The following is a 26,999-nucleotide window of genomic DNA, read 5'->3' on the forward strand; positions in this document are numbered from 1 at the left end:
ATGGTACTTCAGACATACCTTTAATCTTGTTATACTACTATGATAAGTTCTGTACCAAGCCAACCTAGGTCATTGTGTTTATGGTACTTCAGACATACCTTTAATCTTGTTATACTTCTATGATAAGTTCTGTACCAAGCCAACCTAGGTCATTGTATTTATGGTACTTCAGACATACCTTTAATCTTGTTATACTACTATGATAAGTTATGTACCAAGCCAACCTAGGTCACTGTATTTATGGTACTTCAGACATACCTTTAATCTTGTTATACTACTATGATAAGTTATGTACCAAGCCAACCTAGGTCACTGTATTTATGGTACTTCCAACATACCTTTAATCTTGTTATACTTCTATGATTAGTTCTGTACCAAGCCAACCTAGGTCATTGTATTTATGGTACTTCAGACATACCTTTAATCTTGTTATACTTCTATGATTAGTTCTGTACCAAGCCAACCTAGGTCATTGTATTTATGGTACTTCAGACATACCTTTAATCTTGTTATACTTCTATAAGTTCTGTACCAAGCCAACCTAGGTCATTGTGTTTATGGTACTTCAGACATACCTTTAATCTTGTTATACTTCTATGATAAGTTCTGTACCAAGCCAACCTAGGTCACTGTATTTATGGTACTTCCGACATACCTTTAATCTTGTTATACTTCTATAAGTTCTGTACCAAGCCAACCTAGGTCACTGTATTTATGGTACTTCCGACATACCTTTAATCTTGTTATACTTCTATGATAAGTTCTGTACCAAGCCAACCTAGGTCACTGTATTTATGGTACTTCAGACATACCTTTAATCTTGTTATACTTCTATAAGTTCTGTACCAAGCCAACCTAGGTCACTGTATTTATGGTACTTCCGACATACCTTTAATCTTGTTATACTGCTATGATTAGTTCTGTACCAAGCCAACCTAGGTCATTGTATTTATGCTTCTTCAGACATACCTTTAATCTTGTTATACTTCTATGATAAGTTCTGTACCAAGCCAACCTAGGTCACTGTATTTATGGTACTTCAGACATACCTTTAATCTTGTATACTTCTATGATAAGTTCTGTACCAAGCCAACCTAGGTCATTGTATTTATGGTACTTCAGACATACCTTTAATCTTGTTATACTTCTATGATAAGTTCTGTACCAAGCCAACCTAGGTCATTGTATTTATGGTACTTCAGACATACCTTTAATCTTGTTATACTTCTATGATAAGTTCTGTACCAAGCCAACCTAGGTCATTGTATATATGGTACTTCAGACATACCTTTAATCTTGTTATACTTCAATGATTAGTTCTGTACCAAGCCAACCTAGGTATTTATGGTACTTCAGACATACCTTTAATCTTGTTATACTGTTATGATAAGTTCTGTACCAAGCCAACCTAGGTCATTGTATATATGGTACTTCAGACATACCTTTAATCTTGTTATACTTCTATGATAAGTTCTGTACCAAGCCAACCTAGGTCATTGTATATATGGTACTTCAGACATACCTTTAATCTTGTTATACTTCTATGATAAGTTCTGTACCAAGCCAACCTAGGTCATTGTATATATGGTACTTCAGACATACCTTTAATCTTGTTATACTGCTATGATAAGTTCTGTACCAAGCCAACCTAGGTCATTGTATTTATGGTACTTCAGACATACCTTTAATCTTGTTATACTTCTATGATAAGTTCTGTACCAAGCCAACCTAGGTCATTGTATTTATGGTACTTCAGACATACCTTTAATCTTGTTATACTTCTATGATTAGTTCTGTACCAAGCCAACCTAGGTATTTATGGTACTTCAGACATACCTTTAATCTTGTACTTCTATGATAAGTTCTGTACCAAGCCAACCTAGGTCATTGTATTTATGGTACTTCAGACATACCTTTAATCTTGTACTTCTATGATAAGTTCTGTACCAAGCCAACCTAGGTCATTGTATTTATGGTACTTCAGACATACCTTTAATCTTGTTATACTTCTATGATAAGTTCTGTACCAAGCCAACCTAGGTCATTGTATTTATGGTACTTCAGACATACCTTTAATCTTGTTATACTGTTATGATAAGTTCTGTACCAAGCCAACCTAGGTCATTGTATTTATGGTACTTCAGACATACCTTTAATCTTGTTATACTTCTATGATAAGTTCTGTACCAAGCCAACCTAGGTCATTGTGTTTATGGTACTTCAGACATACCTTTAATCTTGTTATACTTCTATGATAAGTTCTGTACCAAGCCAACCTAGGTCATTGTGTTTATGGTACTTCAGACATACCTTTAATCTTGTTATACTTCTATGATTAGTTCTGTACCAAGCCAACCTAGGTCATTGTATTTATGGTACTTCAGACATACCTTTAATCTTGTTATACTTCTATGATAAGTTCTGTACCAAGCCAACCTAGGTCATTGTGTTTATGGTACTTCAGACATACCTTTAATCTTGTTATACTACTATGATAAGTTCTGTACCAAGCCAACCTAGGTCATTGTGTTTATGGTACTTCAGACATACCTTTAATCTTGTTATACTTCTATGATAAGTTCTGTACCAAGCCAACCTAGGTCATTGTATTTATGGTACTTCAGACATACCTTTAATCTTGTTATACTACTATGATAAGTTATGTACCAAGCCAACCTAGGTCACTGTATTTATGGTACTTCAGACATACCTTTAATCTTGTTATACTACTATGATAAGTTATGTACCAAGCCAACCTAGGTCACTGTATTTATGGTACTTCCAACATACCTTTAATCTTGTTATACTTCTATGATTAGTTCTGTACCAAGCCAACCTAGGTCATTGTATTTATGGTACTTCAGACATACCTTTAATCTTGTTATACTTCTATGATTAGTTCTGTACCAAGCCAACCTAGGTCATTGTATTTATGGTACTTCAGACATACCTTTAATCTTGTTATACTTCTATGATAAGTTCTGTACCAAGCCAACCTAGGTCATTGTATTTATGGTACTTCAGACATACCTTTAATCTTGTTATACTTCTATGATAAGTTCTGTACCAAGCCAACCTAGGTCATTGTATTTATGGTACTTCAGACATACCTTTAATCTTGTTATACTTCTATGATAAGTTCTGTACCAAGCCAACCTAGGTCATTGTATTTATGGTACTTCAGACATACCTTTAATCTTGTTATACTTCTATGATAAGTTCTGTACCAAGCCAACCTAGGTCATTGTATTTATGGTACTTCAGACATACCTTTAATCTTGTACTTCTATGATAAGTTCTGTACCAAGCCAACCTAGGTCATTGTATTTATGGTACTTCAGACATACCTTTAATCTTGTTATACTTCTATAAGTTCTGTACCAAGCCAACCTAGGTCACTGTATTTATGGTACTTCCGACATACCTTTAATCTTGTTATACTTCTATAAGTTCTGTACCAAGCCAACCTAGGTCACTGTATTTATGGTACTTCCGACATACCTTTAATCTTGTTATACTTCTATGATAAGTTCTGTACCAAGCCAACCTAGGTCACTGTATTTATGGTACTTCCGACATACCTTTAATCTTGTTATACTTCTATGATAAGTTCTGTACCAAGCCAACCTAGGTCATTGTATTTATGGTACTTTCAACATACCTTTAATCTTGTTATACTTCTATGATAAGTTCTGTACCAAGCCAACCTAGGTCACTGTATTTATGGTACTTCAGACATACCTTTAATCTTGTTATACTTCTATAAGTTCTGTACCAAGCCAACCTAGGTCATTGTATTTATGGTACTTCAGACATACCTTTAATCTTGTTATACTTCTATAAGTTCTGTACCAAGCCAACCTAGGTCATTGTATTTATGGTACTTCAGACATACCTTTAATCTTGTTATACTTCTATAAGTTCTGTACCAAGCCAACCTAGGTCATTGTGTTTATGGTACTTCAGACATACCTTTAATCTTGTTATACTTCTATGATAAGTTCTGTACCAAGCCAACCTAGGTCACTGTATTTATGGTACTTCCGACATACCTTTAATCTTGTTATACTTCTATAAGTTCTGTACCAAGCCAACCTAGGTCATTGTATTTATGGTACTTCAGACATACCTTTAATCTTGTTATACTTCTATAAGTTCTGTACCAAGCCAACCTAGGTCATTGTATTTATGGTACTTCAGACATACCTTTAATCTTGTTATACTTCTATAAGTTCTGTACCAAGCCAACCTAGGTCATTGTGTTTATGGTACTTCAGACATACCTTTAATCTTGTTATACTTCTATGATAAGTTCTGTACCAAGCCAACCTAGGTCACTGTATTTATGGTACTTCCGACATACCTTTAATCTTGTTATACTTCTATAAGTTCTGTACCAAGCCAACCTAGGTCACTGTATTTATGGTACTTCCGACATACCTTTAATCTTGTTATACTTCTATAAGTTCTGTACCAAGCCAACCTAGGTCACTGTATTTATGGTACTTCCGACATACCTTTAATCTTGTTATACTGCTATGATTAGTTCTGTACCAAGCCAACCTAGGTCATTGTATATATGGTACTTCAGACATACCTTTAATCTTGTTATACTGCTATGATAAGTTCTGTACCAAGCCAACCTAGGTCATTGTATTTATGGTACTTCAGACATACCTTTAATCTTGTTATACTTCTATGATAAGTTCTGTACCAAGCCAACCTAGGTCATTGTATTTATGGTACTTCAGACATACCTTTAATCTTGTTATACTTCTATGATTAGTTCTGTACCAAGCCAACCTAGGTATTTATGGTACTTCAGACATACCTTTAATCTTGTACTTCTATGATAAGTTCTGTACCAAGCCAACCTAGGTCATTGTATTTATGGTACTTCAGACATACCTTTAATCTTGTACTTCTATGATAAGTTCTGTACCAAGCCAACCTAGGTCATTGTATTTATGGTACTTCAGACATACCTTTAATCTTGTTATACTTCTATGATAAGTTCTGTACCAAGCCAACCTAGGTATTTATGGTACTTCAGACATACCTTTAATCTTGTTATACTTCTATAAGTTCTGTACCAAGCCAACCTAGGTCACTGTATTTATGGTACTTCCGACATACCTTTAATCTTGTTATACTTCTATGATAAGTTCTGTACCAAGCCAACCTAGGTCATTGTATTTATGGTACTTCAGACATACCTTTAATCTTGTTATACTTCTATGATAAGTTCTGTACCAAGCCAACCTAGGTCATTGTGTTTATGGTACTTCAGACATACCTTTAATCTTGTTATACTTCTATGATAAGTTCTGTACCAAGCCAACCTAGGTCATTGTATTTATGCTTCTTCAGACATACCTTTAATCTTGTTATACTTCTATGATAAGTTCTGTACCAAGCCAACCTAGGTCACTGTATTTATGGTACTTCAGACATACCTTTAATCTTGTTATACTTCTATAAGTTCTGTACCAAGCAAACCTAGGTCATTGTATTTATGGTACTTCAGACATACCTTTAATCTTGTTATACTGCTATGATTAGTTCTGTACCAAGCCTTCTCGAGATGTAGTAGCTCTGCTCGGCTTTCTGTACTAAGGTAAAGTTTTTCTCCAGTTCCAGCCAGTATGTTACAACAGTGTTGTCTGTCATCTAATAATTCTTTATCCTAAACATAATTTGAGCAAAATAAGGGATTTCCCATCTTTTACTTGTATAAATGCCTTTTTGCTTTATTCAAGAACATATGTTGAATAAAAAGTTAGCTTAAAAAAATACAATACATTGTAATATATATATATATTGACTTGTACTTTCTAAATTTCAACTGAATTAAACAATAAACAGTTATTATGCAGGTAAATTCTTTACTGAATCAGTGTATAATTTATTGCTGGAAAAGAAAAAAATATTTAGGATATTTTTACACATAAATATTTAGGCATTTTGTTATACATTTGTAACATGTAGATTGTCAATTCGTATTAAGCAGAATTTTAGCCGATCAAATCATAGGTGAAATCAAATTGCATTAGAAAAAATATTTTTTGCAAATACTATCATTTTTACAATTTTAAAGCAACAAAAAAGTATAGAGTTGGATTTTGATCCAACCAACAATACCTTACAAATCTGCAGCATACATTCATAAACTTTGAACACTGTATCACATCTAACCCAGTCTCTCGTTTGCATCTGAAAAATCATAAAGTTTTACAGTAATTATGTATAACTTTGGAAGTGAAAACTTAAAATTTACCACTTGGAACTCATGATGTAATAACAAAGTTCTCAAATTCTTTGAAATATAGAAAATGCAGTATGTGAGGTTCTAAAAACACTGATAGGCTTATTTTTCTAAAAGTTTAAGATTTATAAAGGCAAAATCTTTTTTATATCAACTTTTAGTAGTCTTAGCTACCTCCATAAGGCTAAATTTTACAGCATCAACAAATTTATTTTCTGAAACTTTTCTTTATCTATGTCATTTTAATTTGAACACTCAAACAAATAAGATTTTTTTCAGTCTTTTTTGGAACATAGTGGATAGTCTGCAAAACGATACTGACAATCAAAAATTTATCTATTTAAATGGTCAGTGTCATGATTTTTTCATGCTGTCTTTTTCCTATTAAAAATAACATTCTTTCTAATGAAGTTCTATCTTTAAATATTAAATAGTTAATGAAAATCTAGCAAGTCAAAGGATTTATTATACAAAAAAGGTAGTTTCGTTTAATTTTTTCACCAACATAACTGGATATTTTAGGTCTATCCTACTTCAAAACTTTCTTTTCTACACAGCTACTTTTGCATAGGTACTATTTCTGTACTTGAAATCTGTAGTACTGGAAATTTACTTTTAATATTTAGTACTATTTCGTTACTTTAGAATTATTGTAATATTAAGGTACATGTATTTTCCAGTACTTGATTTGTACTTAAAATATTGGTACAAAAATAATACCAACAATGATCACAATATTCCATGTTTGAACATCATAACTTTTGGAGATTTTTAAAGACAAACTTTAAATATGCTGAAAATGATACCTTGCTACCAAAAATCTGTAGTACTTAAATTTGAAGCACAAATCAAGTACTGTAAAATACAGGTACCTAACTATTACAATAATTTTTGAGTAACAAAATAGTACTGAATATTAAAAGTAGATTTCCAGTATTACAGTTTTTTTGTACAGAAATAGTACCTTTGCAAAAGTAGCTGTGTACCCCTTTGTGTATATATGAATTTCAAATCTTCTGCCACTTACTGGTGGATAGTCAAAGAGATAAATATCCGGTCCTTTTAAAGCTACAAATTTTGGTTTCCATGCTGGTCTGTGTAATGATGGGGAAACTCGCTCATGCATCCAATTCATCATCAGTATCTATTAATAGAAAACACAATTATACAGTCACAAAACTAATTTTTCAATTTTTGTTTTCAATGATGTTGGAAAAATCTTTCCTTATGGGGTGTTAATGATTACGATTAGGGAATCTGTACACAATGTTCCATTATAGTCTTAAGGTGGTACCCAACACCTTCACTAAAATTAATTTGGCTTGTTTAATATTCATAAAATTTTGACAAAGTATTTAATTTGACTCTTTGACAAAAATGTAAAAATTTCAAAAAATTTGAACCAACCATTTTATCAGAAATATTACACTGGTTATATAGCAGTTTGACAAACACCAATATTGATCATTGAGAAGCTTTATATTCCCTTAACAACGCAATGTAATTAAAACGTTAAGCTGATTTTACAGTTATCTCCCTGTAGTGTTAAGTACCACCTTAAAAAAAAAAATAATCTTCACTGTAAATTCAAAAGGGGAAAAGTCTGTAAACCTTGACAAAACCACTTGCTAGACTATGTCTGACTAAATTGAAAACAACTGTTATATTACAGGCTTTGTGCAGAAAATGGTGGGTTAAACCTGGTTTTATAGCTAGCTAGATCTCCCACTTGTATAACCATGTCTAAGTCAGAAATTAATATGCAAAAGAATGGGTGGCAAGCATTACACTATTCTTTTTATATTTTGTTCCAACATAAAAACAATGCCTGTATTTAATTAATGGCATGTCAGACAGAACACAGTTTTTAGATTTTTAAATTGGTGAATGGCAACTTAAACTCATCGAAACAATGAACTACTTAACCAATTGTTAAATACTAATTTTTAACAATCAAAAATAGGAACTGAATTCAAGGCATTTGTGTGGCAGATGTTTTGAATGTAATTGTTGGTTTATAAAAACATAGGAAGATGTGGTATGACTGCCAATGAGACACTCTCCAGAAGAGACCAAATGACCAAGATGTAAACAAATGCAGTTCACTGCATGCTCTTAAAAAAGTGGCAAATCCCATACTTTATAACAAACTTAAAAAGGCCTTGAAATGACAAATGTAAAACGATTCACACAAGAAAACAAACATCCTGATATAGATTAGACCGTTGGTTTTCCCGTTTGAATGGTTTTACACTAGTAATTTTGGGGCCCTTTATAGCTTGTTGTTTGGTGTGAGCCAAGGCTCCGTGTTGAAGGCCGTACATTGACCTATAATGGTTTACCTTTTTTTTTAAATTGTTATTTGGATGGAGAGTTGTCTCATTGGCACTCACACCACATCTTCCTATATCTATATATATATATATATATATATATGCTGGCACCTAAAATTTTCTACCAACCTGTTCTTCTGGTATCAACAGTCTGTTACTCATTCTTATCTGCAATTAGAATAACAAAGTTGTTATCAAATCGTTACATTTCTCAGTTCAGAATTTGGAATCAGATATACTTTCAGTTCTTATATAACAAAAATCTTTTTCTGGCATTTGAGCTATTGGCAGCCTTTGCCCTCTTTACTCTGTATCAATGATGTAGTGCTTTTACAATTTTAACAAAATAAACAACTGATTTAGAATCAAAAGAAAGCAAAATTGATATCAAAAATTGATATTTGATAGAAATATATATACTCAATTCCTGATCTAGGTTGTAGCACTTACCATTTTTGAAATTAGAAATGAAATATTACTGGATATTGCTCTGATCCAATCAGCCAATGAATGACTGTCATCACAATGAATGACACCTGTTGAGGAACCATCTACACCAATCACTTCAAAGGCATTAGTTCTGAAAAGTTAGAAAGAAATGTATCTAAATCTATGCAATGAAGCATAGTTTCTATGCATATTAAACAAAAATTTAACCCAAACAATAAGTATGCAAAATAATACTGGAATAAATTTTAAAATCGTTAAAATTGAAAAGCAGCCAGTCCTTGTGGATCTCAACTTGGTGTTAATTTTATGAAGATCAATTATACTGGAGTTAAATAAAGAAATAATCGTACTTGTGTGCATGGATAGACAAAAATATACCTTATGTGAGACTTTGACAGGTGCATAACAAAACTTGTCTTATGTCAGAAATCTATCTACATCAATACTTGACTTTAATTCCATAACTTCATCGATATTATATTTTACAGTTCATATGCTAAAAACAAATTCAACAACAGAACAATTGTCTGTGAAATAAATAACTAACCTTAGTTTATCTGTACCAGGACAGAATCTTGTTAAATAGGCAAACAACAACTGTATTGAAACATAGACTCTCCATTGTCTCTCTAAACCAGGAAACATTTCTCTACACTGAAATATGTTATAAAATACTATTATAAATTCAATTTTAATACTCATGTCATGTGATTACAGTTGTATATAAAATGATGATAAATATATTGTTAAATTATGATGACTTTGGGCAATTCTCAGACCTAAAAGCTTTAGGAAAAATTTGGCTGCCACCTACGATCCAAGCGTATTGTAACCAAAAGATTCCAAATGTGATATAGAATTCATCAATATAAAAACTTTTTGGATTGTGGATGGCAGGCAAGGTTAATAATGCCAAAAAACAATTAAAATTTTGGACAAAATTGACCAAAATCAACCTAAAATACAAAAAATGTATAATTAAGGGGTTATAGCTTCAAAAAAATTTAAAGGAAGGTGCCAAAAAAGTATATTTTAGTCTTAACAATATTATCACAATTATTTCTATTTGAAATTTGTAATTGTTTGGCCCGATTTACAAAATTTAGGGCCAATTTTAACCCTTCATGAACCTTCTCCTTTGTCCTTGAATCAATCTTGCTTACACTGAAAATGCAAATTTTAGAAAATATTCTAATTCAGAGACTGTTATTGGTCCGTTTCTTACATGTTTTGGTGCATGCTCAGTCGACGTACTGACAGCGAAATTTTGACCTTTATCCGAATATCCCGAACAGAATAAATTACTTTTGAGTTGTTATTCACAAACAGATTCCACCTTCAGGAGGGTCATTTTGACAGAAATTGCAAGTCAAGGCAGACATTTTTTTTTTCCAATACCAAAGTTTCTCTTTTGAACCTATAAATTTGACTCACCTGACTACCACTGTCTTGATTGTTGTAACTTGGACTATCTGTAAGAGGTATAATGGAATATATTAACACTAGAAATAGGTCGCTATATATAATAATGATTGATAAAAGGACAGAATATCACTTACTAATGTTGACTTGTTCAGAGATTATTTTCCTTTCCTCATCTTTGTCATTTCTAGTGCATTTCTCAGATGCATCATCCAATATTTGTTTACATGTTTAACAGTGTTAATCCATTTTTCTATTTTTCTATCAAATTTTTATTTTGCCAGAATAAGCACTGTCACTAAAGATGGCCAATTCATGTTTTAAAAATTGCAATTTAAACATTGAAAAGAAGTATAGATCTCTCAAATAAGTTTCAAAAAAAAAAAAGTTTCTTCTTTGTCCTTCTCTCAAAGAATTTTCAAAATAATATTTTCTTATTTGGTTTAAGATATTTACCATCCTTATATGACTTTTTGTTCAAGTTGTATTTCATTTATATTCTTTTATCAATTTTCATTAAATTAAGGAGGGTAACTTAAAATATGACAAAACAAGGGAAGTAACTCGAAATTTCTTATAAAGTTTTTTTAAATACACAAAGCTTTTTACAGAATGGCAGTAAGCCTCAGGTAAAGATAGTTGATAAATAAGCTGACAATTTAAGCCATATAATTATACAAGTTCTTTAGTTTACAGGTAAAAATTGCCTTCATCAGTTCCACAAAAACATAATGTATGTTGACACTGATGGTGATAGAAAATAGAGACCAACCAAATTTTTGGTATTGAAATTTTGAAATAAAAAAAACGGGAACATTTGAATTATTAATGGAAGGGACAGAAGAGGCTTAAAAATTGGGAGATTTTGACTTCCGCCAGAAGAATCACATGTCTGATACCTGGTGTCATCATCTTGTTCAGGAATGGAGCTGCTGGTTTAAAATATTTAACAGTTAGGTTAACAGTAGAACCAGCATTCTTTAGAGTTGTCATCACTTCACTGTGTGTCATTTTGTCACAAGCCTCTCCATTTATCTGAAACATATACAATAGTATAGTAGTGTAAAAGGTACATTACATAAAGCCAAATAAGTACATGTGTTTTGTATATGATTCCATCCTCGTTAATAAAACTTAGATAGGTAGGTAGAACTTATTTTAGTATCATTTTGAGTATCTATTCAAATATCATTTTGAGTATCTACTCAAATATCATTTTGAGTATCTATTCAAATATCATTTTGAGTATTTATTCAAATATCATTTTGATTATCTATTTAAATCTCATTTTGAGTATCTATTTAAATCTCATTTTGAGTATCTATTCAAATATCATTTTGAGTATCTATTCAAATATCATTTTGAGTATCTATTCAAATATCATTTTGAGTATCTATTCAAATATCATTTTGAGTATCTATTCAAATATCATTTTGAGTATCTATTCAAATACCATTTTGATAATCTATTCAAATATCATTTTGAGTATCTATTCAAATATCATTTTGAGTATCTATTCAAATATCATTTTGAGTATGTGTGACACCTGCATTCTTAAAGATTAACTAAGACATTAAGTATCAATAAAACCTTAATGGTGAGGAACTTTGAGGTTTTAAATACATGTGGATTGAGTTCTATCAGTCAGGGGCATTACTTAAACAAGTAACAATTAAAATTACCTATACAAGTTATGTTGAAAACGAGGCTATTTTAAATATTACTTATATACGTAACTTTTCTGAATAATATTTTTATAGGTGTCCAATAATACAGATTTTACTAACTGTAACAAATTTTCACAGACATCTGGTTATTTTTCTTATGACATGTAAAATCTAATTCTTCTGAAACACTAATTAACTTTCCGAAGCACTTATCTTTCATACCAAGCTTCTGGGTCAAAGATTGGTCTTGTGGGACTATTAAATTATCATTTTCCTCCAAAATCTTGAAGTTAGACTAATATAAATAGAAAGATACTTATAAATTAATTAAGACTTGAAGTTATTTATAATTTGTAACCCAAATCAGTTACATGTGTTCCTTATAAGTTTAATTATTAATTCTTTTCAAAAATGTATAAAATAACTTATTCAAGTAATATTTTTGTCATAAATTTTAAAGTAACCCATTATCTCTATACTCCTATCTAATCCAATTCATTCTTTATTTTAAATGATGTAAAAATTGATGAAAACTACATTTAGTCTATGACTATGTTCTATATAAAATTGAAATAACTCTATTAAGTAATTTTATTATTTTTAAAAACAAAAATTACTTATATAAGTAACTTAAAAAAAATAACTTGTTTAAGTAAAGCCCCTGACTGTCTATATTTCCTTCAATATGAGTTTTAATAGCCACATATGCCTATAAATTAATTTTTAATTATAAATAAAGTCTTTCTATTTAACATACGGCACTCAGAAATTTGTACGTCTTTTTCAATAAAATAATTGTTCTTTGGCATCGTTTAACCAGGTGTATTCTATGTTTTACTTTTCTGCAATTAGATGACTGTTTTTACTTTTAAAAAAAAGACGATGGAAGTCGGTTTTTAAAAACCAAAAAAACATTTTATGTTTTTTGTATGAAGACTTTCTTGTATGGTACATTTGTGAAAAAGAAACATGATTGTCATGTACTGAGGGTTATTGGTGAGGGTTGGGATCCAGCTAACATGTTTAACCCCGCCAAATTATTTACCTCTGTGCCTGTCCCAAGTCAGGAGCCTGTAATTCAGTGGTTGTCGTTTGTTTATGTGTTACATATTTGTTTTTTGTTCTTTTTTTTTTTTTTTTTTTATATAAATAAGGCCGTTAGTTTTCTCATTTGTATTGTTTTACATTATCTTATCGGGGCCTTTTTTAGCTCACTGTGCGGTATGGGCTTTGCTCATTGTTGAAGGCAGTACAGTGACCTACAGTTGTTAATGTCTGTGTCATTTTGGTCTTTTGTGGATAGTTGTCTCATTGGCAATCATACCACATCTTCTTTTTTATATTTCCTAGCCACATTTGTAGGGAGAGCTCATTTCATCTCTTAATTACCATAAATGTCTTACTTTTATGATTGCATCTCCAACAAACAACTGTTCTGTCCTAGCTGCTGGTGAGCCTGGTAATAACTTAGAAATCAGGGGAGGTAAGTTATGGTCTGCTCCTCCCTTTATACTTAATCCTAATCCAGAGTTGTCTTCTCTTAGGATAGAAACTTCTCTAACCTGTGAAAAACTATATCTAGTTAATTTCAATAAGGTCAGGCCATACCTTGATAATGGTTTACTTTTATAAATTGTTACTTGGATGGAAAGTTGTCTCATCGGCACTCATACCACATCTTCCTATATCTATGTAGTTAATTTTGTGATACTTATCCTGTCAACAACAAGGTTGTGAATTCAAACCCTGAAAGTGGCAGATGTGTTTAACTCTCACTTGACTAGGATTGCAATTTTTTCTGCTGAATTTTGGTAGATCTCTCCATGCACTCCAGCTTCCTCCACAACTAAAACAAAGCCACCACAACATAGCCACCACAACATAGCCACCACAACAAAGCCACCACAACAAAGCCACCACAACATAGCCACCACAACATAGCCACCACCACAACATAGCCACCACAACATAGCCACCACAACATAGCCAACACAACATAGCCAACACAACATAGCCACCACAACATAGCCTCCGCAGCATAGCCACCACAACATAGCCGATAGTGCTGACAGTATCTAAAACACCAACAATCAATCCTATAACCTTTTTTTTCTTAAAGGGCTGAGTGAATTTTATTTTAATTCAGATTTTAATTTAACAACAATTTTTGAATTTAGATTAATTAGCATGAAAAAGGTCATTTTATTTTCTTGCTAAAAAATCGATTATTCTTGAGTGTTCTATATATTTTTGTTCTTATGGCAAGAAAAATTGAAAAATTTTGGAAAAGATAGGGATTTCAAATTTGAGGTATTGGACATAAAGGCTGGAAATACATTACCAAATCTTTCATTTGATGTTCTGTTTCCTGTGAAATGGGAACCAGCTCCTCCTTCAGTAGTATCAAGGCATCATTTGTAAGATGCAATTTGACTGGCTGGGGTCTTGATTTCCCATCATGCAAAGAAACCATTCCACTCTTGACCTATGAATAAAAGAAATAAAAATGTAAAACAAACAAGCATCAACTGTCCTTAGTACATGGATGCCCCATCCGCACTTTCATTTTCTGTTCAGTGGACCGTAAACATAGGGTAAAATTTGGCATTAAAATTAGAAAGATTATATCATAAGGAACATGTGTACTAAGTTTCAATTTGATTGGACTTTGGGACAGACAGACGAACAGACAGACAATGAACGGACAGACGCACAGACCATAAAATATAATGCCCATAAATGGGCCATAAATGGGCCATAAAAAATATCAAAAAGGCTTAAAAAGAAACAGTTATAGCTGCTACTGTTAGAGTGCAAGTGAAAAGTTTATGACCAAAAACTTATCATTGCTTATTCCATTAATCAGTAAAATTAAATAAAATTTAATATTCATGTATTTGTTTCATAAGAGCTCAAAATTGACATGTTATAATTCATCAATGTCAAGCCTCTGGCCAAATATGAAGTCATTCTGACAAACAAAAGGCTTCTCAGCTATGTGAGGGTAATGATTGAGCACTATCAGTTTGATACTTTTAAAATTCACAAATATAAATTGGAGTTATCTTCCTTTGTTCATAAGTTGAATGAAAATGTATCTCATCCAATTTTAAAGTCACAATATGGTTATTTTTGGGGCCCTTTATAAATTTCAGTTCGATGTGAGCCAAGGTTCCATGTTGAAGGCCATACTTTGACCTATAATTGTTTACTTTTTATAAATTGTAACTTGGATGGAGAGTTGTCTCATTGGCACTCATACCACATCTTCCTATATCTATGTATTAGAATTACTATACTTGTTTAGTACACTTTTTTTAATAGACACTACATAAGTAATGTATGGTAAATGAATTTATTCATTTTGCTGTTATAGAAATAGGCTAGGATCTGAACAAGGATCACCTCACTGAACTATTTTGTTTTATATATCAAAGGTAGAGATTGTATACCCTGAAAAATAAAGATATTAAGTCAGTGACAAAAATGTGAAAAAAGTATTTGTTTCTTCATTGAACACTTTTAAAAATAAAAAGTATTCGAACACAGGAAATAAGTGATAGACATGAGAAATGGTCACATGTGACAGCTCATCACTGTCATGATTGTAAAGTTTCTGACTTGTTTGGAGAAAAATATTTGTTGGAAAATACTGCTGGTGGACTATCAGTCCCTGAGGATATCATCAGCTCTGTATTCAGTACTTTGGAACCGACATGAAATATTACAATCCTTTCTGATATTGTCTATTTATATATTTTGATAAAACTAAGATTTTAAAACTCCTTTAAGCAAAGTCAGCCTTAATGAATTGGCTATTTTATAGATTCTTTTAAGTCATATATACATACATGTAGCTCTTAAATTGTTTTAATTCTGATAAATCTTTCACGTTCAACTATTCATGATATTTGGCTTTGAGCGTTCCTGATGAAGGTAAATCCAAAAAAGCCCTTTGAAAGCATGAAATTATATAACTTGTTGTTTTAATTTTTTATCATTAATCATATTAGTTAGCCATTATTCAAGTACAAATATGATTTATTTTTTGTATGATAAATATATTTTTTTTATCATTTTTATAAACAAGAATGTGTCCCAAGTACATGGATGCCCCATCCACACTATCATTTTCTATGTTCAGTGGACCGTGGAAATTGGATAAAATCCCTTATTTAGCATTAAAATTAGAAAGATCATATCATAGGGAACATGTTTACTAAGTTTCAAGTTGATTGGACTTCAACTTCATCAAAAACTACCTCAACCAAAAACTTTAACCTGAAGCGGGACAAAGGCACTGACGGACAAACGAACAGACGGAAGAACGAACAGACTGACGAACAAACAGACACACATACCAGAAAACATAATGCCCATAAATGGGGCATAAAAATATCCTTAAAGTCATATGAAACCTGAAATTAAAAAAGATGAAGCATATGTCTTTTTACAACAAAATGGATAGTTTTCATTATCAAACTTATGTACATATACTTTTTTCTGAAGAAAAGTTTTAATTTTTCCACATTCAGAAGAAGTTTACTTTTTTTTAATTGCTTGCTTCTAGGAAGCAATTTGCTGGACATATTTCCTGTATGCAAAGTGACTTTAGAGTGACCCTTCTCGTAAAAATACAGTGATCGCAATATGCATGGATCTGTCACTGAAATAAGCTATTATCTGATTGTACATGTTAAACACGTTCTCAATATCCATGCTTTTTGTTGATTGTTGACAAACAGGTGACAATCGTTAAACTTCGCTATAAAAACACAAACTTTAATTACCTGCCATATTTTTACAACAACACTGACCAATTGAAAAAAAATAGACAATTATACAAAATTTATGCGAAAAAAATGACAAAATCGTGCACAGAACACTCAGTTTATGAGGTATGTTTGCATTGGTTCAAGAATTGGAATAACATTATTTTTCACGAGTCACTTGTTTCATATGACTTTAAGTAAAACTCCTTTTTTTCTTTTTACATACTGAAGGATCAATTGCAATTTCCTATCAATCTAGTACACATTTTTTGTCACAAAATTTGACATTCCTTAGGACTGTTTATTTTTTTTTTTTTGGGGGGGGGGGGCATCATAAATTATGTCAAAGGTTACTTTAGATTCTTTTTGTGTTCTTTATTTAAGATTTTACCTAAAAAAAAAATTATGCAAGAATATGAATGCAATAATGCAAACATTTTCTGACTTAAAATGTATTATGTCATTTTGTACAATGATTATGAAAGGTTTCTAATAACTCCATTTTTTCAAATTAATTTACAGGTAATAAAGGAAAGAAATTATGAGAAGTTGGAAAATTTAAATACTTGAAAATCAGGAATTATTATAGTAATTCATTTGGGTATCAGGTAATTACAGGTAATTTAATAATGTAATTTATAAAATTCTATAATTAAAATTAGGTAATTGAAAAAATGGTAATTAGACAATACCTTACATGCCTGTCGTGTTCAAAGGGGTGATAACACTAGTCTTGTTCATTGATTTTATTGATTATGGTCCCTTGAAAGTTAAATTAGGTAATGGTTTGATTAAAGGTATGAGGTTAATATAAAAAAAATGAAAAAATAAACATGATAAAATAAAATAAAAATAAATACTTTGAAGTAGTCATGAAAGTCTAAAACTTTCATTGCAACCAATGTAATAATTATATTAAACCCTAACTTAGAAAATCCCTAACCTAACCATAAAGATTAATTAGCCCTAAGCCTATGCTAGGTACTACAATGGGGGAAAAAAAGGTCAATTTTAAAATATCTATTCTAGATTCGACTTCCATTCCCTGAATTATAATTTAGGAATGAAAATTTCATTTAAATGATTGCAAAGGGTGAATAATTCTTAATGCATATTTCAGCTTAACTGGCTTTACAAGTAAAGATTGACATTATTTAAAAGATATAAATAAATTTTAATATTAGAATTGTACAACCAATAATTTGTCTGGTTATATTGCAGTTCTTGAATATCTTTAATTATTTGCATTGTTTTGATACACTGTGTGAAATCACTTGTAGAGTGTACTCGTCCATAAGAAAAGTTATCATTTCTTAAATGAATTTTGTTATGATTAATTTAGGAAGGTGTATTATACTCTATATTATTTTTGTTGTAGGGGTTTAATAGTATATATGGGAAAAAAATTTTCTTCAAAGACATCTTGGTTCCCAAACAATAACTTGAGTGTGATCTTTTTGAAAGTTTTCACACTGTTTTATGAGACTGAGTAGATACATGTACATGTATGTTCTTGTTCTCTAACAGTCTAATAAAACAAAATGATGAAACAGTGCATGACATAATTAGATTGTGTTATTATATTATTGCCTTTTCAAAAGATATATTTCCGGACTAGACGACTGACATTAAGTGTTGAGACAAGCTTACACCAGTTTCTTTTTTAATTTTTGACAGACAAACTGTCAAACATAAACATTTGAGTTTGAAACAAAATTCTTTACAATTAGGAATTACTCATGAATCAAGTGTTTCGTGTTTGTAATTTATTCCTAATAAAACTTTTCATCCTAACATTCGAGTGTCAAAATCAAATAATAATAACCTCTTCCATAGCATATGATCATGGGGTGTTCAAAATATTCAAAATTTATGCCAGACTTTCATTTTCGGTAAACTCTTCAAATGTGAGACGAGAAAGGTTGGCTACCGATAGATGTCGCGTCAACAGGTCGTTCTCGTAAAATCTCACGAGTTATATGTTTGCGTAGCAACCATCAGCAACAGTGTCTGAATGTGTACGGTTGTTGTGAGAAACCAAATAGAATTAACATTGCACTCTGCAATTTAACAACAACCAACAAATAAGATGGAAGGACTACCATTCCTCCCTGGAAATAACTTCAGAGATCCAACGGTAAGTCTCTTTAAAAAAATAATGTTACTGAAAAGTGAGATTTGTTAGATGAAAAATGATTACAAGATGATACAAAAGATAACTTTCCTGCCATCACCACTACACATAAATTATTTGCATTGTAAAGATGTAAGTCAAATGCAATAAATTCTCAACACAATACAATGTGACAAATCTGGTGATCATGGTGATTAAGCGTGATTTTGTATTCTGACACTGGGTCAAAAATGCCATTTCTTTGAAATGAAGGGAAAATCAAATCATATACTCTTTCTTTTGTATATAATCAGGGGTCGAAATTGGCGCTGTTCCGGTGGTCGGAGACCAGTAGAATTTGTGCCGGAGCACTACACAATAACAGAAAATGTGGAAATTATTGGATGGAGTTAAAACGCCTGTCAAAACAAATAAATTAATTAAGTGACATTCAATAGGAAGATTTTTCAAACTGACAAAGGGAAACGTAAATATAAAATATCCTGGGAAAAAGATCTTGAATGGTTAAATTGTAAAGTCGATCGTAATGTAATGCATTGTAAAGCATTTTGTAATGGTACATGTATCTTCAAATTTTAATAAGATTTTGTACTTGCTCATGAACAAACAGAACAGCACAAAAAACTACTGGAATAAAGAAGAGGAAAGCAGCTGAGGAAAATAAAACTAAACATCTGTCATATCTTTTAGTGGTTATCAAAAATAAATGTCATTTTTGCAGGACCAGTAGATTTTAAGTCCACTGGTCCGGCTGGCCAGTACACTAAAAGCTTAAATTCGACCCCTGTATACAATACACCTCAACGCTATTTGTCCGTCATTACTGGACACCACAAAGGCTCTCGTAAAATTTATTAATGTCGCAATAGAAAATATCTGAATCCACATTGGAAAAGGGATGTCGTATGACGACAATGTCAAAAGCAGCACAGATTTCAAAATAGCGATAAGATGTATAAGTTTCTTATCTTAGGAACACCGTATTGCGTTAAAAGTAGGTATAAAATGCTTGTAAGATACTGCTTCTGTTTGCGGTTCTACCTGAAGAAATTCTACTTCATTAAAATAATAATTATTTTCAATGTAAATAAAAGCAATCAGACAAAAGTTTAGAAGTATTTAACAAATGATTAAAACAGGTGAATAGATTATATCTACCAGACAAAAACCCACCAACATATTGATGACACTAGTACTGTCTTCAATGTTTACAATTATAGGCAGGTATATTTATGCTTTGGCTTTGTCCACTGTACATTGTACATGTAGCTAATTTTTTTAAAAATAAAAATGTATCTAGGACCAATTTTCATTGATTTTATTCATAATCTTTTGCAGAAATGGAAACATCACAGAAGTCACACACTGAACTACAAGAATGGTTATTCCATCCCAGGCAGACCAGAAGTGGGAATTGGTGGAGAACCTATTGTCTACAACCAATTGTCTGAACAGGAACTTGATGATTTGGCCAACTACAGTCCAACACTCACTTATGGTCAAGCCAAACAAGCACCACCAGAAGACTTTGTTCCTGGTCATGTTGCTTGGGACAAAAAGGTACGGTTGAAACCAAAAAGTATTCTTCACGCGTTAAATAACTGGAGCAGTGATGGTTGAATTTTTAAAATAGAATGGAGGGATAGATGTTCTTACTTTTTTGAAGAAAATAAGTTTATTTTATAATTTCTTTTCAATTTTAAATGCCTTTCAAGTAAAAAATGAAATTGTCAACCTGTACCTTTTGCATTTATCAGTATATGTACAAATGAATGTATGTAAACTTGGTTAAAAAAAAACTCAAAAAACAGTACAAGTATAATTAAAGTACAAGTCTCTAATTAATGTATTCTTTGTCTTTATATTTTTAGGTCCTGAGATTCAATGCTTATTTCAAACAGACAGTCCATGAATCTCCAGATGAGTACTTTAGAGTTCGTCCAGTAGATATTTTTTATTATCTAGAAGATGATAGTATATCAGTGGTCGAGCCACATGTAGAAAACTCAGGAATGCCACAAGGTAGGTTAAAAGAATAAACGATTTGCTAGAAAGGAGTTATTATTTAAGACATTTAAAACTGCTACCAAATAAAACACAAAAACAAACATTACTTACTATAAAAACATAAATACCTACCCACTGTCTTGATGTTTGGGCAAACCAAAATATTTTTAAGTATATACATGGCCTAGACATGAATGGATTTAATTTTCATATTTCAGGAAAGCTGATAAAGAGACAGAGGCTACCAAAGAATGACCAGGGAGATAATTGGCATTGGAAGGATCTGAACAATGGTATTAATGTCACATTTTACGGGAAAATATTCCGCATTGTCAACTGTGACCAATTCACCACGGTAAGGACTAAAACAGCTGGTTAATGTGATTTTAATGAGCCTAGTCGGTGCAGGAAATGCTTTCCCTTCCGCAACACATGATTTCACTCCTCGTTTTTAAAGGAGTTTGTGTCGTATTTATTATTTATAATTGTTGATGTAAATGTCATTTGGTTTTGTGAGTCTTTGTTTACTCCTTGGTTTTGATTGTTATTGTCTTATAGCAGAGATTGTGATAGATTTGACTGGAATAATTCCATTGCAATTGTAATTTACATTTATTTGATGAACTTTTAATGAATAACATATTCATTGATTGAAAATATAGAAAATTGATTTGTATAAAAAGAGATGTTGAAAAAAGATCAATGAGACAACAACCCATCAATGTTTGTCTACAACAAGGTCATCTGAGGTCAACATTCAGTCTTATTATTGACAAATAAAGATAACAAACAAGAAGCTATGAATTTCAAATATTTTGTCCATTATATAATATATGCTTGTTAATCAATATAAAATGTAATGTTATATTTATCTCCCCTTTCAGAATTTCCTAGAAAGTGAAGGTTTAGATGTGAACCCAGGAGAGAATCTACCCTCAGATCCATACATTGATAGAAGGAAGGAAAAAGCTGCACTCAGAACATACACCACTGCCTCAGCATTTGATGCCAAGAAACAGTTCTTGGAACTTGACAGAAAAGTCCTACGATTGTATGTTGTTTGGGACGATACAAATCAAATGTTTGGTGAAATGAGACCATTTGTTATCCATGTAAGTTTAGTATGATTTCGCAACCTCTGATATATTTTCAAAAAAAAAGCTAGTCATGTATGCTGTTAGTTTTTGTTGTAATTTTTTGAGATTTTCCTAAAATCTTAATTTTAGAAACTTTATGCACATTTTCAATTTTCTTTTAAAAAAACATATGATTTGAAAAAAACTATGAGGCAAAGACTTGTATGAATATTATTCTACTAGCTATTTCATTTATTCAAAACTAGACTAGACTTTTCTATCTATTCAGGACATTCTTTCCACATAACTAAAGGTGCTATTATGTGACAAATGAAAATGATTATGAATCAAGATTGTTCTCTTAACCATTTATACACATATATCTTTGTTTTATGTCAATAATTATTGGTCTTTTTTCCTTTACAGTATTACTTAGTGGATGATACCCTAGAAGTCCGAGAAGTACATAATGCCAATGATGGCCGAGATCCATTCCCAGTTTTAATAGGGAGACACAAAGTTCCAAAAAATAGATATAATGTAGAATCATCTTTCCCAGCTGTTGTAATGGAGTTATCAGACCATGAAATCAAACAATATTATACACCTAAAGACTTCAAAATCGGTGAAACTGTCACTGTGTATGGAAGAAGGTTTTTGGTCTATGACTGTGATAATTTTACAAAGGCATTTTATTATCAAAACTTTGGAATTACAGACTTTAATACAGTAGATGTGCAAGAAAAAGTGAAAAATCTACCAAAAATGGTATGTATTATTCAATGTCTCTATAGGCTTTGTTTAAATGGTTTTAATATAAAATATTGTCAGGCAGATTCAATGCATACACATCGTAAAAAAATATTTCATTTCAAGTACCAAATAGAACTTTCAAAATTTCAATAGTACTGAAAGGATTACAGCTACAGAGGTGAAAATAATCCAAAAAAATACTTCCAAGTAAAGCTATATTTGATTGAAACAAAAAATATTCAAAGCAAGGATTTTGAAATAGAATATAAATATTTATTGAAAGATGTTCAAGTGAAATATAACATCTCCCTTTGTTTTATGGTTTCCACTAGAAATGACGTACAGACTCTGCTATTAAAGTGCAAAAATATAATAAGTAAACAATTCACCAACAAAGAGCAAAATTGAACATAAAAGATACAAAATGAAAATGTGTCTAGGTAATTTCTCTTCTAGATAAATCATCCTATTGTTCATTCTATGAATATTTACCCTTCAACAATGTATTGGTTCTTTACTTGTGTAATAATTCCATTAATATTATTTTGCAGGAAATTCCACCATACAATAATTTTGGTTCACTAGAAGATTCCTTACAATCATGTCTATCACTTATACCACAACCACCCAAGAAAGATTTCATCAAAATGTTGGAAAATGATCATAAAGTACTCAGATTTGAAGCCACAATGGTAAGTCATTCTGTTCATTAAAATGAGAAGGAGAACCTAATGTTTACTTTTATTTTATCACAATATAGACCTGCTTTAGTAGTTGAGTTTGAAACAGTATTGAATAAAGTATTTAAATACTCATAATGACTGTAAATTATGGAGTCATTGAAACAACACACCAAGACACAAATATCCAAAGCCATCGAAATTGTCTCATGTCTTAAAACAAATATGAAAAGATTCAAACAGAAACTATCAGATATCTACCATTTACTGGATATCTACATGCATTTTTTTTATATCATGAAAAAAATCCTCTTCAAAATAGGACATCCTTGTAACACACTATACAAACATTCAGCAGCTCAATTATTTATCAACAAAATTGCATTTAGTGCAAAAAGTCTCTCTGGACCATCGGAAATAACAAAATTCTACTGAATTGTAATGCCAAGCAAATTAAAATTGATATTTCTTTATTTTTAATTTAGGATTCAGTCCGACCTGAAGACAGAGGAAGGAGGTTCATCGTTTCATATCGTTTAGCGGACGACATGATGACAATCTATGAACCACCAGTACGAAACTCTGGAATCATTGGAGGAAAGTTTTTGGAGAGGACACGAGTGGCCAAGCCAGGCTGTGCCCCTGGTCAACCTGTATTCTATGGTCCACAAGACTTTTACATTGGTGCTGTAATTGATGTATTTAAGCACCGATTTGTCATCACAAACGCAGACGAATATGTGCTCAAGTATATGGAGGACCATTCTGCACAATTCCCAGGTAAAAAACAATTACTTTTAATTTGACACAAAAAGATTATTTAGTTTTAATCCACTTGGTTTTCTAACTAATAAAAAGCTGTGAATATAACTTTCTCAGGAAATTTAATTAAAGTAAACTTGTATTTTAAAATTTCTTATATGAAATAGCAATACATTATTATACACTATCACAGATGTGTCTAGAATAATATTACACTTGATAAACATAACTTTTTCTTCTCTCTAAATGGACTAGTACATTTATCTGACAGATATTTATTCTTCAGATTTCTATGACCTTCTTCATCTCGTACCTATTTTTTGCATTACTTATTTGCATTGATCATATGTTGATTTTATTTTTTTCGTGTACTGTTGTGACTTCATTAACCTATATTAAGATCACTGAAGAGAATATTTTAAACATTTGTCCTGACATCTTATTTTTTATATTTTAGCTGAAACAGTTCAGACACTGAGAGAAAGACTGACAACACGACCAATGGAAACAGTCAAAGGAGGACCAATGAAAGTCATGAGAAGGTGAGGGGACAAATTTTGTGGATGTTATTTGAAATTACAATCAACTTTTAAAATGGAATACATGTAACATTACTAGTCTTGCTATGACTTATGGCACATAGGGCAAAGAAATGTAATATTACAAACTTTAATTTTATTTTTCCATGCTATGATCACAAATCAACAACATTTCTTACAAAACCAGTATGGTCACACATGAATATTTTATTTAATTATTTTCTATTTTTACCTAGCTAATATCTCGAAAAAACAAAATTGATTACAAATTGAAAATTAATTAATATACTGCCCTTCAAGTTAGAGCATAAACTTAATCACGATCATTTATAGAGATATAAAATTTAAACTATTATCTTTTTATCCAGTCCTGGCGATTTAGAAATCTTAGTCAAACAAGTACGAGCTCAGCTAAAAAAGATTGCTATAACAGACAAGGCAAGAGTTGACACAATGTTCCTCCGATACAACAAAGATCGAACAGGATATATTGGTGGAGATGACATGAGAGCAATGTGCCGAAGCTTACAACTGCCAGTAGATGATGATGTTATCAATGAAGTAAGTTATCTCCCCTTGAATAGCAAACAAGAGTTATCTCCCCTTAAAAAGCAAACAAGAGTATCCAAGTGACAAATAGTGAATTGGATTATTGATAAAAAAAACTTTTGCAAATGATAAATATGAAATGGAACAACTGTGTTGAAGATTTAAAGATAAACAGCAAAAACTACTCATTCCGAATAGCAATTACAGTCTTTTCAATAAATATTTGAATTAACAGACCTGAAACTGAATTTTCATGAAAGTTTTAGTTAGATTACATGAATAATTAGAGATGATTTGTACTGGCATGACAGCATTTTTACAAGCCTTGTCTGGTGGGTCTGTGAAAGAGCGTAATTATTTTAAACATTTCTGATTGGTTGAAGCAAATTTCTGAATAGTTTTGTTGATAAATTCCTTATCATATGTCTTTCTGTATTGTAAGATTTCAATTCTTTCTATTTCAGCTTGTTAGACAGTGCACATCAAATCCAGAAGGCAAAATATCATTAGAAGATTTCAGAAGATTCATTGAATGCTCATGAAGAAAACCTGGCTATTTTTAGAACTGTGATACAATTTTAAAGCAATTTCTGTACGATTTGTACTATGGACCAAATTTTATTGATCTTGAAACTTTTATAAAAAAATTATGTATATTGTATATTATTGTAAAAAAACAATACATGTGAAGAGAATACACCTAACTTATTATATTTGTTTATTTTTTGTTGATACTTAGTTTAATATTAAAAATACAACAAAACAAAGATTTATACCCACAAATATAGTCATAAAAGAGGTTTCAAATGAGAAAGCTGCATTTAAAACAAATATAAAAGTTATGAAAATGTTTTATTTCTAAAAAATCAGCAAGTAGTGCTATTATATTTCAGCCACTTTTTAAGGTGAAGTGAATGTGTGAGGACTTCTATATGGGAACAAACTTTGGCGGCTAGATATTAAATAATGTCGGGAATATGACAATTGTTTCCCACTACTTCCATTTGTTAATATTATATAGTCAAGCATTTGGTTTTGTAAGGTATAATGGGCTTCCCCTTGTTTGAAGCTATTCGAGGAGCCATTAAGTTTCACTCTTGTATATTGAAATTGGTTTCAGGTCTCTTTAGTTTGTCTCATCCAAATGATATGAAACGCACAGGCAATGCTTATTACAACAAAGAACAACTTAAGTTTGCATTTGGGTAACAGGTGGATTTAGGGGGAGGGCAAGGGGCCAGCCCCCCCCCCCCTTTTTGGGAAAAATTTGGTTGCTTATATAGGGAATCACTGAAGCGTGACTGGAGCGGGCCCCCACTTATGAAAATTTCTGGATCTGCCACTGTGGGTGGTGTCACTTTTACCTTTTAAGAGTTGACCCTTTACAAATGGAAAGACAGCAGAATTTTTTGTTTCCATTCTCTTAACTTAAGTTTGCCTCAACCAAATGTTAGGAATCTCATACACAATACTTATTACCACAAAACACAGATCAAGTAAGGATTTCAATGGTGTCACTTTTACAGATCTTCAGTTATGCCCCTATACAAATGGAAAAATTGCTGAATAATATTAAAAATCGATTTAAAA

At 31.4% G+C, this 26,999-nt stretch overlaps 2 protein-coding genes across 2 annotated transcripts in view; one reads left to right on the forward strand and one right to left on the reverse strand.

Annotated features, from left to right (window-relative positions):
* The window catches only part of LOC143054594 (gamma-1-syntrophin-like), a 31,821-nt gene extending 12,967 nt beyond the window's left edge, over positions 1-18,854 (reverse strand). Inside the window, exons 1-11 of the mRNA XM_076227610.1 lie at positions 18,735-18,854; positions 14,479-14,622; positions 13,541-13,699; positions 11,370-11,505; positions 10,483-10,520; positions 9,596-9,702; positions 9,049-9,178; positions 8,728-8,766; positions 7,293-7,409; positions 6,142-6,213; positions 5,534-5,686 (exon numbers count right to left, since the gene is read on the reverse strand). Coding sequence (XP_076083725.1) covers positions 5,534-5,686; positions 6,142-6,213; positions 7,293-7,409; positions 8,728-8,766; positions 9,049-9,178; positions 9,596-9,702; positions 10,483-10,520; positions 11,370-11,505; positions 13,541-13,699; positions 14,479-14,622; positions 18,735-18,743 — 1,104 coding nt within the window. The 5' untranslated portion in view covers positions 18,744-18,854. The remainder of the gene's footprint in view (positions 1-5,533; positions 5,687-6,141; positions 6,214-7,292; positions 7,410-8,727; positions 8,767-9,048; positions 9,179-9,595; positions 9,703-10,482; positions 10,521-11,369; positions 11,506-13,540; positions 13,700-14,478; positions 14,623-18,734) is intronic.
* A 25-nt stretch (positions 18,855-18,879) lies between these two features.
* LOC143054593 (EF-hand domain-containing protein 1-like) lies at positions 18,880-26,120 on the forward strand. The gene is made up of 11 exons (XM_076227609.1): positions 18,880-19,046; positions 20,382-20,603; positions 20,915-21,065; positions 21,269-21,405; positions 21,935-22,162; positions 22,553-22,894; positions 23,431-23,571; positions 24,045-24,339; positions 24,779-24,863; positions 25,229-25,421; positions 25,874-26,120. Exons 1-11 carry the CDS (start codon positions 18,999-19,001, stop codon positions 25,949-25,951), a joined length of 1,920 nt encoding a protein of 639 aa, XP_076083724.1. The 5' UTR covers positions 18,880-18,998; the 3' UTR covers positions 25,952-26,120.
* The last annotated feature ends 879 nt before the right edge of the window (positions 26,121-26,999 follow it).

This window comes from Mytilus galloprovincialis, chromosome 12 (assembly GCF_965363235.1).
Source record: "Mytilus galloprovincialis chromosome 12, xbMytGall1.hap1.1, whole genome shotgun sequence".
Classification (NCBI taxonomy): domain Eukaryota; kingdom Metazoa; phylum Mollusca; class Bivalvia; order Mytilida; family Mytilidae; genus Mytilus; species Mytilus galloprovincialis.

Excerpts from the sequence above, each read along its gene's own strand:
- LOC143054593 (XM_076227609.1), top strand. The coding sequence starts at position 18,999 with ATGGAAGGACTACCATTCCTCCCTGGAAATAACTTCAGAGATCCAACG. Across the intron at positions 20,604-20,914 it reads ATGTTGCTTGGGACAAAAAG|GTCCTGAGATTCAATGCTTA; the intron begins GTACGGTTGAAA and ends TTATATTTTTAG. Across the intron at positions 21,406-21,934 it reads ACTGTGACCAATTCACCACG|AATTTCCTAGAAAGTGAAGG; the intron begins GTAAGGACTAAA and ends CTCCCCTTTCAG.